The following is a 15,558-nucleotide window of genomic DNA, read 5'->3' as shown; positions in this document are numbered from 1 at the left end:
GCGTGAGGCTGTTAATAAAGTTCGATCAACGGCTCAGTGGGACATGCAGCAGTGGCATGTCGTCGCTCCACCATGTCGGATGGGGGCGGGGTCTCGGCGGCGCTGTGGGTGCTGATTGGCGGCCGGGCAGCTCGGGGCCGTGGCCTGGCTTGGCGCGGAACCGCGCGATTGGCGGAGGCGGGGGGCGGAGACGCCTATGGGGCGTGTGGGCGGAGCTGGTTCGGGCTGGTGGCGCGAAGTGAGCAAGAGACTGAGAGCGCGGAAGGGCTGGAGCGGGAGCCGCGGTGAGAGGGGCCGGGGCCGGGGCCGGGGGAGGCTGAGGGGGGGCGCGCGGTGCCTGGGGGGGGGCCTCCCTCCTCCCCGCCCAGCACTGTGAGGGGGCCGGTGCCCCTTACTGGGGGGGGATGACTCTGAGGCCAGCGGTTCCTCTGCCCCCAGGTATCCGTGTGGCCGCCATGCCCAGCACCAGGTCCCAGACCCAGACCGCTATCGACTTCCCCAGGAGGAAACAGGCCAGGACGCCGGGCGCGCCTACTGCGGGTTGCAAAGATGCCGCATCGAACCCCACCAGGGTGACCCTCCTGCCGCTCTCTCCCCGGGACAAGGTCCTGCCGCTGAGCCCCCGCAAACGCCTAGGTGAGGTACTGCCAGGGGACTTATCCTGCCCCCCACTTCTTGCAGGGTCAGAACCCGAATGAGAGTTCAGGGTTCCTGGCTCCCAGCCCCACACTTGGAGCTCACTGTTCCCACGGGAGTTACCAGACTGTTCCCTACACCCCACAGACAGCAGGCCTTTCTTTTCCTTTCCACCTGAAAAAAGGAAGCACCGAGATTGCTAAACGCCGGAGAATTGGGCCTTGTTTCTTGGATAGCAAACAACTACCTGGTTTGTCGCCCTCGCAGTCCTCTGGGTGGGGTGGCAAACGCCCAGGCCATGGGCCAAGTCCAGTTCTCTTGGGATAGATATAGGGTGACCAGATGTCCCAATTTTATAGGGACAGACCTGATTTTGGGGGCTTTTTCTTATATTGGCACCTATTACCCCTGCACCCCTGTCCCAATTTTTTACACTTGCTATTTGGTCGCCCTAGATAAATATGTTGAATCTTCTCATATTCAGTATCCAAGGGCTTGTCAGCGCTAGAAAATTTTGCCCCTTTAGCTTTGCCAGTATAGTTTGAGTGGTGCAATCCTCCTAATGTGGATGCAGGTATAAGGTACCTCTACACTGGTGCAACTGCATCCACACAGGAGCTTAGACCTGTATAACTATGTCAGTGAAATGTCACACTCCAAACTGACATAGTTATATCGGTAACCATTTTATTTCCAATTCCGCCCCTGCCCCCAATCCCTAAGAGCCTGTCAATTGTGAACTGAGTGTAACTAAGGAAGTTCTGACTCGGGTCTCTAGACAGCCTGGACCAAGGGTTCGGAGAGGTGTCCATTCCCCACTCCACTCATCACTGAAATATTCACTCTAGGACCCTAAGATTATTTTAGTGGGTGGAACAGGAAAATAGGAGTGGACCCCAGGGGTGTGGAGGTGGGACCTAGGATTGCCAGGCGTGAGGCTGTTAAAAGTCCGATCAACGGCTCAGTGGGACAAGGCAGCAGTGGCATGTCGTCCAGCTCCTACCTGTAGGGACAGCCCGGGAGCTCTGCTTGCCACCCCTGTCCCAAGCAACAGCTCTGCAGTGCCCATTGGCTGTCCCTCCACCTAGAAACCGGAGAGCAGACATGCTGCTGCTTTCGGGAGCTGCTTGTGGTAAGCACTTCCTGGAGCCTGCACCCTGATCCCCTCCTGCACCCCAACCCCCTGCCCCATCCCTGATCCCCTTCCCACCCTCTGAATCCCTTGGTCTCAGCCCGGAGCACCCTCCTTCACCTCAAACCCCTCCTCCCTACCCCCTGGACCCCGAGCCCCCTCCTGCACCCCTCATCCCTGGCCCTGCACCCCCAGCCTGGAGCCCCCTCCTGCACCCTGAACCCCTCATTTCTGGCCTCACCCTGGAACCTGCATTCCAGCCCAGAGCATGTACCCCATCCCACACCCCAACCCCCTGTCTCAGCCCCTTCCCATACACTGAACCCTTCAGTGCCACTCTCAGGTTGGAGCGCCTTCCTGCACACCAAACCCCTCATCCCTGGCTGCACCCCACAGTCAGAGCCCTCACCCCCTCCCGCATCCCAACCCACTGCCTCAGCCTGGAGCCCACTTCCACACTCCGAACCCCTCAGCCCCAGGTTGGAGCCCACTCCTGCTCCCCAAATCCCTCATCTCCAGCCCCACATCAGAGCTTGCACCCCCAGTCAGAGCCCGCACCCCCTCCTGAACCCCAACGCCCTGAGCCAGCCTGGTGAAAATGAGCAGACAGAGGAAGTAGGGGATGGAGTGAGTGGGGGCAGGACCTTGGAGAATGGGCAAAGGGTGGGGCAAGAATTTTTGGTTTTGTGCAAGTAGAAAGTTGGCAACCCTAGTGGGACCTAGGAGTTGCTGCAGGGCAAAGAGATCAGTGAAGGGGGAGAGGAAGATAGGGAAGGAGGGAAACAAGGCAGGAATGGTGCTGTTCCTAAAGGGGAGCAAATTGTTCCCACTAAGTGATGATGAACGTGACAAGACATTGAACAAAGAAGCCAAGGGGACTGAAAGCTTAGTCACCACATAAATGCTGTTGCACTTTTGATCTGTGTCAGCCTCCCATTGAGTCTGCTGAGTCAGAAATGGTACGTGGTCCTCAATGGAAACCACTGCCCAGGGATTGCACTGGAAAAGTTAACCCGTGTTATCACCAACAGACTTCTCTTGGGCTCTGTAGGCTAAGGGACGTTCCCCCTCCCTGAGGCCAATGTAGGATTGTTTCATTGTCTTACTCAGCCTAGTATGGAGGATCTCAAGCAACAGATGAAACTGCTCCCTGGGAGGCTGGCCCACAGCTGGATAGGTCTGTCTCAGGGAGCTTTTGCTGATATTGGGGCTAATTTCCCCTTGGCCCATTAATTGTAGTTACAACCCCTGGGGGCCATTCTAAATTTCTTGTGGGGTTGACATCCTAGCCTGACTTTCAGAGCATACCCTGACTCTGCAATGTAAATTGGTCCCTTGTGAAGGCATCCAGATGCCACACCTTCCTCCAGCTGTTTACCTCTCCATTGGCCACTGCTACTTATTGAACTTGGCGCTTCTCCCTCCTGCAGGTGATGACAACCTGTGTAACGTCCCCCAGTCACTGCCCTGCTCCCCAACAAAGCAGAGCAAGAAGGAGAATGAGCTCCCATCTGCCTCTCGCAAGGGGCGACGCTTGTTCTTCAGTGAGCAGCCAACGACTGAATCTCCTGGCAAGAGGAACAACTTGGTGCTGTCCCCGCTCCTCAAGCGGCAGGAGACCCCAAAAAGCTCTGAGCGCGCTCATCTCAACAAGGAACCTGTGTGCATCCAGCTGTTCAAGCAGGAAGGTAGGTGTTGATGCAGTGCTGGTGGAGAACAGGCCCCAGGGTACTTCCCCATCTTTCTCTGATGTGTCTCTCTGTCTGGCATAGGCACTTGTTATCAGCAGGCAAAGAGCGTTCTGCACACAGCTGTCCCTGATCGGCTTCTTGCCAGGGAGAAGGAGACTGATGCCATCAGGCGGTTCCTGAAAGAGCATGTCTGTGGGGAGAAACCTGGCAGTCTTTACATCTCCGGTGCTCCTGGCACTGGAAAAACTGCCTGTCTGAGCAGAATCCTGCAAGACTTCCAGGTATGGCTGTGGTTGGAGGTTCAGACACCTGTCTCAAATGCTCTGTTATGGATGTCAGTGTTTCTGCTGTAGCTACAGCTGGAACATGCCTACCTGCTATAAGCCCAGTGTACCCACTACCTTTTGACAAACGAAATCTGGTCCCCCTGAAATCTTTCTTTGTGATCTTAGGTGGAATGGATTTTCCTGGGAAGCTTGAGGCAAATCACACAGGTGGTTTGGAGCATACAGGGAAGGGGGCAAACAGTGGGGTGACTTTGCTTCTCAGGCCCCTCAAGGCTGATGCTCTGGCTCACCACAGCTCAAACACTTTGGCCTCAATGCTTCATGTTTGGTTTAATCTGCCATCCCTTGTCAGCATTAGCACCTCTGATTACTGCAGTCTGGGCATGTTGTAGCTCCACGTGTGTGCAGAGCAATCTACGAATGCTTACTCTGGTCCCTGGCCTGTGGTGCTTAGTCTGGTTCAGGCAGTTAAATGCAGTGCGTGTGGAGGGGGAATAACGAGATGGAGCATGTGCTTGAGGGAGAGTGGGGTCTGAGGAGAAGATGGTTGTGGGCGTTTCCTTAAGAAGAGAGGAGTATGCCATGAGAATCAGTAGGAGAGAGGAACCCGGAGTAAGTCTGCACTAGATACACTTCAGCCGCACCACTGTAGCATAGACTCTTCCTACAGTGATGGAAGGGCTTCTTCCATTGCTTTAGTTAATCCATTGTCTCCGAGACGTGGTAGCTAGGTTGGGGGAAGAATTCTTCCCCTGCCCTAGCACTGTGTACACAGGAGCTTTGCGCGGCTTAATTATGTCACTTGGGGATGAAAAATTCATCCACGAGTGCTGTAGCTAGCTTGATCTGAGGCGATGGCTATCCTGCGGAGCTTAAAGCCATGCAGCTGCAGTGCTGCTAGTGGAGATGCTCTAAGCTGACAGGGGAGAGCTCTCCTGACAACTTAATTACTCCAGCCCTCGTGAGTGGTGGTAGCTGTTGGCAGGAGAGTCTCTTCCGTCGACACAACTCTGTCCGCACCGGTGCTTGGGTCTGTGTGACTTACATTGCTCAGGGGGTGGCTTATTCACATCCCTGAGCAACATAACTTCTACCGACTGAAGTTCCAGTATGTGCTGAGTCTGAGTTTTAGGTGTAGACCAGGCCTGAGGCTGAGGGACATAAGGGAGAGAGAGATGGAGACACCTTGAAAGTGAGGGTGGGAGGCATGAATTTGCTGTGATTGTGCTGGGGGAGTGGTGCACTGGGAAAGGGAGATGGCTGCTAGCTGGTCTCTGCTCTGGCCAGACTACCAAAGCCTGGGTCAGCTGAGCTGCCTTGTCCTTTGCTCTGGTGCACTGATCTGCTTGGCTCGCCCAAGCCTTTCCCTGGTGCAGGAGGGTGAGTGGGGAGGGATCTGAGCTGTGGCTTGCTGGCTCTCTAATTCTCCCCTTTCTCTCTGTGGCAGAATGAGCTCCTGGGCAGCAAAACCATTGTCCTGAACTGCATGTCCCTCAGCAGCTCCCAGGCCGTGTTCCCAGCCATAGCTGAGCAGATGGGCCAGCAGGGGGCGCCCAAGGTATCTGGGAGAGAGCTGGTGAGGAAGCTGGAGAAGCAGCTGACAGCACAGGGGACACCCATGACGTGAGTACAGTTCTCTGAACCTCTCCCAAAGTGGTGTGAGCTGCTCAGTGTTACAAGGCCAGAGGCTGGGCCTGTGTGATAGCTGGGTTCCCAGCCACGAGTCCCCTAGTCATTGCAGCTGGTTGGTGCCTCTCCACACCCAGGTGCTGAGGGCTTGATTTTTCCAGAGGTGTGGCGCACCGCCAGCTGCAGTGGAAGTCAGGGTGGGATGTTGGTGCTTGGCATTTTGGAAAAACCAGTCCCTTATTTTGTTAGTAAGCACAGGCTGTGTCAGGGAAGGGTTGCACCCTGCCTCTGCCATGCCCCGAGCCACAGCCAGGAAGTGCCTGGTCATTCCTCAGCAGGGCCTGGTTAGTCTCCATGCTCCCAGGGCAAAGCCTCGGTGCTGAGCTGGGCTTTCTTTCCTGTCTTTGCATAGCGTGCTGGTGCTGGATGAGATGGACCAGCTGGACAGCAAAGGACAGGACGTGCTCTACACAGTGTTTGAGTGGCCGTGGCTCATTGGCTCCAGGCTTGTCCTCATTGGTAAGTGTGTCAGTTGTGATGTGACAGTGCTTTGGCCTAGTGCTGCTGTTGAAATGCCCTGTGGCTGCAGAAGCTCGGTGTGGGAGTGCCCTGAGGGGATGGCACATATCCTTCCTCCTGCAGGAGGTACCCTGGCGTTTTCCTATTGGAGAAAGCTGGGGAAGATTAGATTGATTTCTGTTGCCAGAAGCCAGCTTCATAGTTACTGTAGCAAACCTATCGCCTGATGGGTGCATTAAAAACTGTCCTTGACCAGCCCCAGGATGCATGATCAATGCAGAGCCTTGCACGTGATTCTCGGACCCTGGAAGATCTCCCCACTCCCTGTTAGCCCAGGCTGCCATTCTCAATAGCCTCAATGTGCTTCGCAGGAGTGGCCAACACCTTGGACCTCACAGACCGGATCCTGGCCAGGCTACAGGCCCGGCCCAAGTGCAAACCCCAGCTGCTAAACTTCCCACCTTACACAAAGGAGCAGATTGCCTCCATCCTGCAGGAACGGCTGAGACAGGTAAGAACCCAGGGACCAAGTCCACATGGGCTCATCCCCTTCTCTGGGAGAGAAGCTTAGACTCCTCCATTGACATAGGTCTCTGAACGAGTCCACACAGATCTGGAACCAGGAGAGCATCTTTCTGGTGCTATCTTGAAGAAACTTTGAAGTTGTGGCTGGCTGACATTGCTTATTAACTGCAGCATGGCACTCTTCTGCAATGCTGGCTTCTGTGAGAGACTGTCACTTCCCACTGAGCTGGTGGCAGAAGGGACAGCTGGTGACTTTCCACAAGCAGGTCAGTCAATGGCATAGGCTCAAGCCTAATCCAGGCACTGGCTCCTGCCCTGTTTTGGTGACCCCACTGCCTTGGTGGGGACAGCCCATTCTCAGTGGCGTCCCTGGATCCTCTCAGACTCTGGGGGTTGGAGGTGAGATCTTAGCCAGGCTGCAGTGTGTTACCCACTCTGTCTTCCCAACACAGGTGCAGTGGGGTGTGTGACACAATCCACATGCATCCAGCTGAATGGGCTGTTTTCTGTCTGAACTGTATTGGACCACCTGTGGCTTCTGCAGTGGAGACCTCTCCGTAACTGCCCTGTACTCCATTTTCTTGGTAGGTGTCTGGCGATGAGGTCTTGGACAGCACTGCCATCCAGTTCTGTGCCCGGAAAGTCTCTGCAGTTTCAGGAGATGCTCGCAAGGCGCTGGACGTATGCAGGTAAACGCCGCTGCCTTGCCCTGCCACCTCCGAAGGCAGGCTCCTTACCCAATGTTGTTTGAGCGAGCATGACTTAAGGCTCCATTATGCTGCTGCTTCCCTGGCGTTGAAAGGAGGGCTTGCATCACTGCAGGAGCGCTGCCTCCTGACCATGTTAATGTCTGAGATGTTCGCAGTCCATTACCTATGGAGGGTGAGACAAGGCGCTGCTGCCAGCCCTTCCTGCTGTGACTAGAGATTGGTTAATTACATTTGTATTGCAGAAGGCCCCATTAGCAGCTCTCAAGCAGGTTTCTTTATGAAGCTGAACCAGTTTTTCCTCCAGAATTTTTTCCCCCTCCCCGTTCTTCCTTTCTGGGGCTGTTTTCCTCCTCCAGTTCCATTATAGACAGGACTTTTGTACCGCACTGGGGACCCTTCCTTTGCTGGGGCACATCTTTTCCACAAAGGAGTGCCAGGTAAGCCTGGGCCAAAGGATTAACCTATTTGCTGGGGCTTCCGCCGTAGCTCAAGGACAGTTGCCATCCTGAGCTGGGAGCATGGCAGAAGCAGGGCTGGCCCAGCAGGAGAACAGCTGAATTGGAGGGACATTGGCCACCAGTTTGGGTCCAGAATTTGGGCTGGGAGGGACTAGGAAAACTTACACTAGAAACATCTCATGATGCTGTCAAAGTCAGGTTGCTCCCCCTGCACAGATCTGAACCTTCCCCTGCTATGCTGGCCACCCAAACTCTGCATCATCTTGCCAGGCACGCAGTGGTTCTCTTGCTTCCCGTTGTGTCGCCCACTTCTTAAAAACAAATGATTTCCTGGGCACCTCATCTCCCAGCCTCCATCCGTCAGTGACCCTGCAGCAACTAGAGGATTTTGTCTCATTAGGGCCATGTTTAGAGATGAAAACGAGCTCCTGTTAATGGGCTGTGCACTGCTGGCTGCATCTCACAACTTCTCTATTCGTGCTGGTTTAGCTCCTCTCCCTGGGTGCAGGGCTTATTACTTGCTGGGGGTGATACTGCCTGCCCGGGAATACTTGGGAGGGTGGGTCCAGCCTCCTGCGGGGGGGGAGAGTTGGTGCTTCAAGTGATCACAGCTGAAGGAGAGGCATGACCCAGGCTGCAGCTAGCAGCGAGCATCCCTGCTTGGAGAGAAATGGATGATGCCCTGTTGTTGTTAGGAGGCCATTCTTTAGTGGGGCAATCGGGGGTCCAGGTGTGGGTTGTGCCTGGGGGATAAGGACTTGACCCGACTGCATGCGAACCCTTCATGTTCCAAGCTGCTCTGTTTCAGTGCAGAGGGGCAAGGGTGCTGCCTTCAGGGCTGGGGCCTTTTAGGTTTTGACAAGGCCCAAAGGCTCAGTCTAAAGTAACTTGCATAAATGTGTGTCCTAGGCGAGCCATTGAGATTGTGGAGTTGGACGTGAGAAGCCAGACTGTCTTCAAACCACTGCCTGGCTGTAAGTAGCTGCCGCCAGCCTGAGTCAGGAAGCTCTGCACTCTCAGCTTTTATTTTTCTGTCAGTCTCCTCGACCTTAATTGTAGCCTTCCTTGCCAATGGCGTGTTTTGCGCATTACTGGAATGGAGGTCCCCAGGAGATTGCACAAACGCCTGGCACGCAAGGAGCTTTCCTTCCAGCTCTCTGGAAGCAAAAGCCCTGGATGTGAAGGTCACACCTGCTCTCGTCTCTGGGGCTGGCTTCAACTAGAATGAAAGCACTTAAGTGTAGGTGTGAAATAGCAGCTCGCAAAAGGGGGGGCTAGAGTGGGCGGGAGTTCAGCTTGGGATAGTGGCAGTGGAACCTTTCCAAGTGCAAGCTGTACGTAGGGACAGTGCGCGGGGGATATTGGCACTGCCATGTCTCAACCTGTGTTCCAGAGGACTTCAGCCCTTCCCTTTGGATTTTTGGCTGCCGTACGCAGGATGTGCTGTTCTTAGGGGTGGCTAAAACATCCCCCGCTCTTGGGTCTTCATCAATTTTGCGGTCATATCTATAGAATATGGTTCTCTCTCCCTCTGCTGGTGCTTCGGACTATAGTAAGATGAAGTTTGTTTTAAAAATCTGTTTTTCTTTGCACCATTTTATGCTACTGGCATTTTGCCCTGCTGTGTCCTAACAGCAAAACTAGATGGATCAGTTTCACTTCCTAGTTCCCACACACTGGCCCAGGGCTGCAGGATTTGGGTTCCCAGTGCGATGGGGGAGGAAGGGATAGTTACATCCCACTCAAACCCATGGCTTCTGACAACTCGGACTTCGCTGGGTTGCCTTTCGCCCGTAGCCAATACGCTGTGTATTCTGCCTTGCCCTGTTTTCTGTCCCTGTGTTGTATTGCTTCTATATTGATCAAACCCCAACTCCTCTGACTCAGCATTGTCTGGTCTACAGGTAAATCACCCACTACCTCCGCCTCGGTCTCCCCAGTTCCTAGGAGAGTTGGGCTCCCGCACATATCCCGGGTGATCTCGGATGTGTATGGTGACAGGATGGCCCTGGGAAGCGATGGAGCCAGTGACTCCTTCCCCCTGCAGCAGAAGATCCTGGTCTGCTCCCTGCTGCTCCTAGCTAGGCAGCTGAAAGCCAAGGAGGTGACGCTGGGGAAGGTGAGTCAGGCCATTGGGTTGTTTGGCTAGATGAGCCTGCAGCAGAAGCTGAGCTGTTTGCCTCGGGCTCCAACAGCAGTAAGTTGGGGGTTGCGAATCCCTGGGAAGGACAGTCACCCCGGGCACGTGACTTGGACCAGTCTTGTTTGATCTCTAGCAACTCCCCAGGCAGGTGCTCAGAGCGATGTCGACGCACTCTGGAGGGGGAATTGGGTCTAGCCACACACCTGGAGATGGTCAGCCAGGGAACGGGGAGGGGAATGGAGGCTGGCATCTGTGCGTCTCCCTCTCCTGCATTCAGTGGCTGTGGGTAATGACCGCTCCCTCCCTCCCTCTCCCAGCTGCATGAAGCCTACAGCAGAGTCTGCCGGCGGCAGCAGATGGCAGCCGTGGCCCAGTCCGAATGCCTCTCCCTTGCCACCCTCTTGGAATCCAGGGGCATCCTGGCACTGAAGAAAGCCAAGGAGGCCAGGCTCACAAAGGTACCCCCACAACCATGCCGCCTTCTCCCCAGGGACAGGCTCCAAAGGAAGCTGCTGCTGAAGTGGGGGTGGCTGCAAGGGGAGGAAAGCACTGGGGAGCCAGCAGGGTTGAGGAGAACCCTGAGGAGGGCATGGGTAGCAGGGGGGAGCTGCCCTGACCTGACAGTCAGGCTCCAGTTCTAGGAGGGCTCCCGGACCAGTGACTCTGTTGTGGGGATATTTGAACTCCTGGAGGATCTGGCGCCGGCTGCTCTCGGAGGCAGGCTGCAGATGGAAGGCACTAGTGCTTTGCTCTGGTGGTGGACTAGCTGGGCCAGTGTGACCCGCAGGATCGCAGACTGTTGTTGGTCTGCTGCACAGGGCAGTTCCTGTCGGTGCTGCTGCTACTATGGACCCTGTAACATCGGGCGAGAGTTTGAGTAGCCTGGGCTGGGCTTATTGGCTACCATGGATGCTGGGCAGGTCTGTGTAGTAAGGAGCCTTGTCTCTCCTTCAGGTTTCCCTGAAGATAGAGGAGAGGGATGTGGAACATGCCCTCAAGGATGGCGTCTTGGTTGGAAACATCTTGGCGGAGGGGCAGCTCTAGGCTCCTCTATCTTGATGCCTCTTTTCAAAGGGCTGTGGCTCTCTCCAGGTCTTAGACACAACTGCCTGGGCTCCGTTGTCCACAGTAACAACCTTCGCTGAAGGTCACGCTGAGCCATGGCAGTGGAGCGTTTAAAGGGATGAATTTGATCTGCCTTCATCTCACGACATCTCGTTATAAAGCTGCCTCGTTTGTTTTTAACTGTATCCTTGTTTTTAAATCCGCCGCCGGCTGAGGTGGACAATGCCCTGAGTCTGAGACAAAGCCAAAGTGACCCTCCTTGTGGTGGATTTCGAGCGGTTTGTGAATGGCTGCAGGCCCTATCCTGAGCCTCTTGCAGGAATCCCTTTCCCTCTTGGCTCCAGGATGTTTGCAGGCCGTCCTGACATCCTTTCCCCGCAACCTGCACGTATGCCATCATGTTGCCTTCTTAGAACAGCTGGAGATCAAAGGGATGGTGCTCAGGCAGCAAGAGTCTGTTTGGAGAAATGAAACCATTAGCAGTGCGAGAGGCTGTAGGAGGAAATGAGATGGCAGGCGCTGCGCTCCCAACCCAGGCTCCTTTGAAGTGTAGTTATTTCCGCGTAGCAGATGTCACTCTTAGTGAGGCGTAATGTCTTGGGGGCTCGATTGGGGCTTAGGCTGAAGCCCTGAGGGCCATGTGTATCTCGCTGCTCAAGCTGGGGATACATGTATTCTGACTTGTTTGTGACATTAGGAAGAGTCACGTTAAGCCTCTTCCAAAAGACCTGGTTTCTTCTCCCCTTTCTCGTGCGCTAGAACCGAACGGAACATCTGGCCTATGACACCACCCAGCCTGCACCTTGCTCTGCATGTCGGAGGTTCCTAAGCTCAGCATTGGGTTTTAATTTGATTCTACTCTCCTGCCCCCATCCCTAAGGAGTGACCCACTTCACCCATTGTGATGTAGTCGCCCTTGGAGCAAGCTTTCTCCAGCAGGGGGCATTCTTGTAGCACAGTGAGTTGTGCTTCTGTCGCCTGGATCAAGTTTGTGAAGTTTGAGGAAGCTGCATTGCATGTGTGGGGATTCTGGGCAACCCCTTCTCCTATCTATTTTTAAATTAAAAAGTAACCCTGCTGGGTTGAAAATGACTTACTGTCTGATCAAAGTGTCATCTGTTTGTAATGAGCTTCTTGTGAGAGCGTAGACCAGACTAATGTGTGCGCCAACACAGTGAACGTTTGGCACCTGTTATGTCCCTCCCTAACCTCTCTGTCCCTCACATCTCCCAGGTTCGCGCTGCCCTTGAGTGGGCTCACTCCGGTAGCAGGTGTGTTCTGGAAGGCAGGTGCAAGGACATAACTCCACTGCGAGACAGGCCCAGTGGTATTTACAGGTTGGGAAACACAAACCCCCGGTCTCTCACTGATGTGTGGCAGTCTCTGACCAGCTCGACAGGCACTTTGAAACGATCCTCCAGTGCTGAGAAGACGCGATTACATTTTCTGCAGCTTAAGTTAAAAATAATACAAGCTTTGAGAAAATGGCAGCTTGCTTGATGGGCCGGCTGTGCCTCCACCTTCTCCTGGGGCCGTCCTCGAAAGGGTCCAGTGGGGGTGTGAGACTGATGCTAACTTGTCTGGAACCCCTCTGCTATCCTACGGGGTGCTCTGGTTCTCCCCACACATTGCAGAGAGGGGTAAGCTGCCACCATGCATGGCCAGTGCAGCGTGTGGGAACTAATGCCCCCTGTTTAAATGGAGTGGGATGTGTGGTTCCTGCTCCTGGAACCCATCTAGGCCCTGTGCTACAAGGCGGTTCTGTGGTGCTGTCCATGAGCCTGCACCGTACCCATAGCTGGTGAATAGGGGATGGGGGTGGGGGGCCTGCAGCAGGCTGACCAGCTGCACAGAGCTCCGCTGATCTGGCTCTGCTGTACTCCCTGCTCCCGCTATGAAGGCATAAGGGGAAGGAGTGTGTGGACAGCTACTGCAGTGGGGGTCTATCCCTGTCTAACAGTCCCCCAGTGTGGGAAATGCTAGTGGACAAAGAGTTAAAGTGCTGCTGGTGAAGATGCGCTGTTGTCTAATAAGAAGCAGGCTCGCCACAGGATTGAGAACAGATGGAAGCCTTGATTTAAATTGCATTTTATTGGCTGCAGAGACCTTGAGCAAGACGGTTATTCCTCTAGCTACTGTCCGTGCTGGGTCCGATGCCAGGCGGGCCAAACTATTAGCAAATTTGCAAAGATGCTGGCAGCGAAATGGGGTCAGCCAGAGCCACCACAGCAGATATGGCCTTGTGGGCCACTTGCCCTCGGCAGTTCCCAGCACCAGCTTGCCATGCAGCAGCTGAAAGCTGATTTCTGCAGCCTCCCAGTGGGACCTGAGAATCCCTCTGGATCCTCGCCTGGCGTGGGTGGTTGCTACCCAGGGTAGAACAGACTCCAGCTTGCTCTCCCCTAGTGATAATGGCACCTGCAGGGCCTTGAGAATGAGGACTGCAACAGCTCCTTCCTGCTGCTGATCGCTCACTTTCCAGGCTACAAAGTGGCGGGGGTGTCTGTGCTGTGCTCGTGGGGGGGATGGCCCCTGAGTCAAATCCTCTGCATAGAAATTAAAGCCCAGCGAGACCCGGCCCTTTCTAAGTGCAGACTTCAATCCCCTTGAGCGAGGGCTTCGCTGCTATTAAATGGAAACGGGGCTTGAGCCGAGCACTTCTAGAGCAGGCCTGCACCTGGTGTCAAGAGGAGAGCCAGGTGCATCTGTGAGCGAGGTATCCCACCTACGCTAGAGAAAACGCAGCTGCCTCTTTGTGTGCTCTCACCCGGTGAAGGTTAGAGGCCTGGCGCTCATAAGGGGCTGGCCCCAAGTAACTGGCACGGGGCTGGAGCAGAGCTGGCGAGTAATGGGCTGATTCCTAACTGTCTGACTGCATGGCACCTTGCTGGGCTTGAAGCTATCCTCAGGGGAAAGAGCCCATGTTTGTCTGGGGAGCAATAGGGGCTGGCAAAGTGCAGAGGAGGGGGCTGAAATGATCTAGGGCACAGACCCCTTTCAAATTTGCCTCTTAGTCATGCCTCTGAATGGGCCATCTCTGCCGCTTGGCTGGGCTTGTGCGCAAAATGGGCTCATCTGTTTGAACAGATTGTCCTGATGGGGCTAGTGTGCAGCTGCCCTCTGCCTGTCAGACTCTGAATTGTCCAGCTGTGTGGCATAGACCCTGTACTGCTGCTTGCCAGTGGAGGAGGGGCAGCTGGTGGGAGGCTCTGGCATAGGAGGGACGCTCTGGGCTGTGTAAGAAGAGCAGATAGTTGGGTGCCGTGGCTGGGCATGGTCCCAACACCTCCGTCCCTCCCCACCTTGGCCTGGAGCACAGGCCTGGTGGCCCCTTTTCTCAGCAGTCGGTGGCTGTGGGGTGGAGGCTGGATCCCCGCACTCCATGGTGCACATGCAGGGCCCTCGGCCTAGCTTTACACCACAGCTGACTGCGCCCTGGCAGTAGAGCTCCCCCTTTATTTTAAAGGCACTAAGTGGGTTCTGAATCATGCTAGACTGCTTTGATCTCGCAGCCATTTCCCACACAGCCTGCAACAGCCTCATCAGCGATTTCTAATGAGGGGGCCCTCTTCCACCCCCCATCCCTGCCTATTAGGCACCCGCACAGCTGCCCTGCGCCGCTTGGCATTGACGCTGGAAGGTAAAGTCTGTATTTCCTACGTGCCTGGGCAGAGGGGCAGGCGCTCCAGCATGACTGCAGTGCCAGTGTGTGCAGGGGGGTGCCCCCTTCTGGCCAGGCAGCTGAGCGGCTGTACTGCATTAGTGCCATCTGCCCGTGACACTCGAACCCAAGCCCCTTGCAGGCAACCAGGGGAGCCTTTGTTCCTTGCTGCCCTTTGGTGATGGGTGGAATCTTGCTAACAATGCTCGTTAACAGGTTCAAGCTGTCCTGCTGCAGGTGGTCATTGGAGATCCCTAGGAGTCAGGGTGTTACTGCTGGGCTCTGGGGCACAGTCCAACGTGGGTCATTACACTCTGCCTCCCTGAATCCCCCGCCCCTTCCCTGGAGTCAGACCTCTATGGTGGTCGAACACGGGTTCTGTTCCACCGCAGAGGAGACTGCAGATCAGCAGCAGGCACAGGAATTCCTGTGTGTAGGTAGGTCCCGAGCGATCTGTGGGGCTGGACCTCTGCATGGCTGGGGCATGACCACCAAGATCTGCAGAGCGCTTTGGGCAAAGAAAGGAGTGAGAGAGTGTGGCTTGTTCTCATCTCTGCCCTTAGCCCTCTGCTCCCCCCAGCTCCCCCAAAGGTGCCTTTGTTACTTCAGGGCTGTGACCCCAGCCTGGGCCAGGTGCCCCTGAGAGAGCCCTGCCATTACAAGGGGATGCTTATGAACCTTTTGGTTTACTGTCACTTCAGGAACGGAGCTGGTGGGTTTGACTCCTGGCCGCAGCCCGGGTGCTTGAGGACAACAGCGGTGGTGACCTGCGCTGCGCGTGAGCTCAAGGGAAGAGCAGGTGAAGGGCAGGCTGGGGAAAGCCCCTCCTGCCAACCCCCACCATTTGCACCCCAGTGCCTTGCAGCAGAGGGACCCTGTGGGGTGGCCCAGCCCGGAGCCAGAAGTGTTTTAGGGAAACTCCCTGCATATTATTTCCTTTCACATCTTTATTTAATCCGGCTGGAAGCCAATGAAAACATCCTCACCCCCGCGCCTTTGCCACTCCAGCCTGGAGCTGCCAGTGCAGGAAGCTGCCTGGGCCCTGGGGGACACAGCCCGGTTCCCCGGGGGCTGGGAGGGCAGAGAGGGGGCGGGAAGGGGA

At 55.4% G+C, this 15,558-nt stretch overlaps 1 protein-coding gene across 1 annotated transcript; it reads left to right on the top strand.

The window, feature by feature from the left end:
* Nucleotides 1–217: 217 nt before the first annotated feature.
* CDC6 (cell division cycle 6) lies at nt 218–11,862 on the top strand. The gene is made up of 12 exons (XM_032788936.2): nt 218–284; nt 439–636; nt 3,199–3,456; nt 3,541–3,740; nt 5,194–5,369; nt 5,788–5,894; nt 6,266–6,405; nt 7,008–7,108; nt 8,497–8,561; nt 9,492–9,706; nt 10,048–10,188; nt 10,685–11,862. Exons 2-12 carry the CDS (start codon nt 456–458, stop codon nt 10,772–10,774), a joined length of 1,674 nt encoding a protein of 557 aa, XP_032644827.1. The 5' UTR covers nt 218–284; nt 439–455; the 3' UTR covers nt 10,775–11,862.
* The last annotated feature ends 3,696 nt before the right edge of the window (nt 11,863–15,558 follow it).

Source organism: Chelonoidis abingdonii, chromosome 21, assembly GCF_003597395.2.
Source record: "Chelonoidis abingdonii isolate Lonesome George chromosome 21, CheloAbing_2.0, whole genome shotgun sequence".
Classification (NCBI taxonomy): domain Eukaryota; kingdom Metazoa; phylum Chordata; order Testudines; family Testudinidae; genus Chelonoidis; species Chelonoidis abingdonii.
Note: the sequence above shows the minus strand (reverse complement) of the source record. Positions and strands in the feature narration are given on the sequence as shown.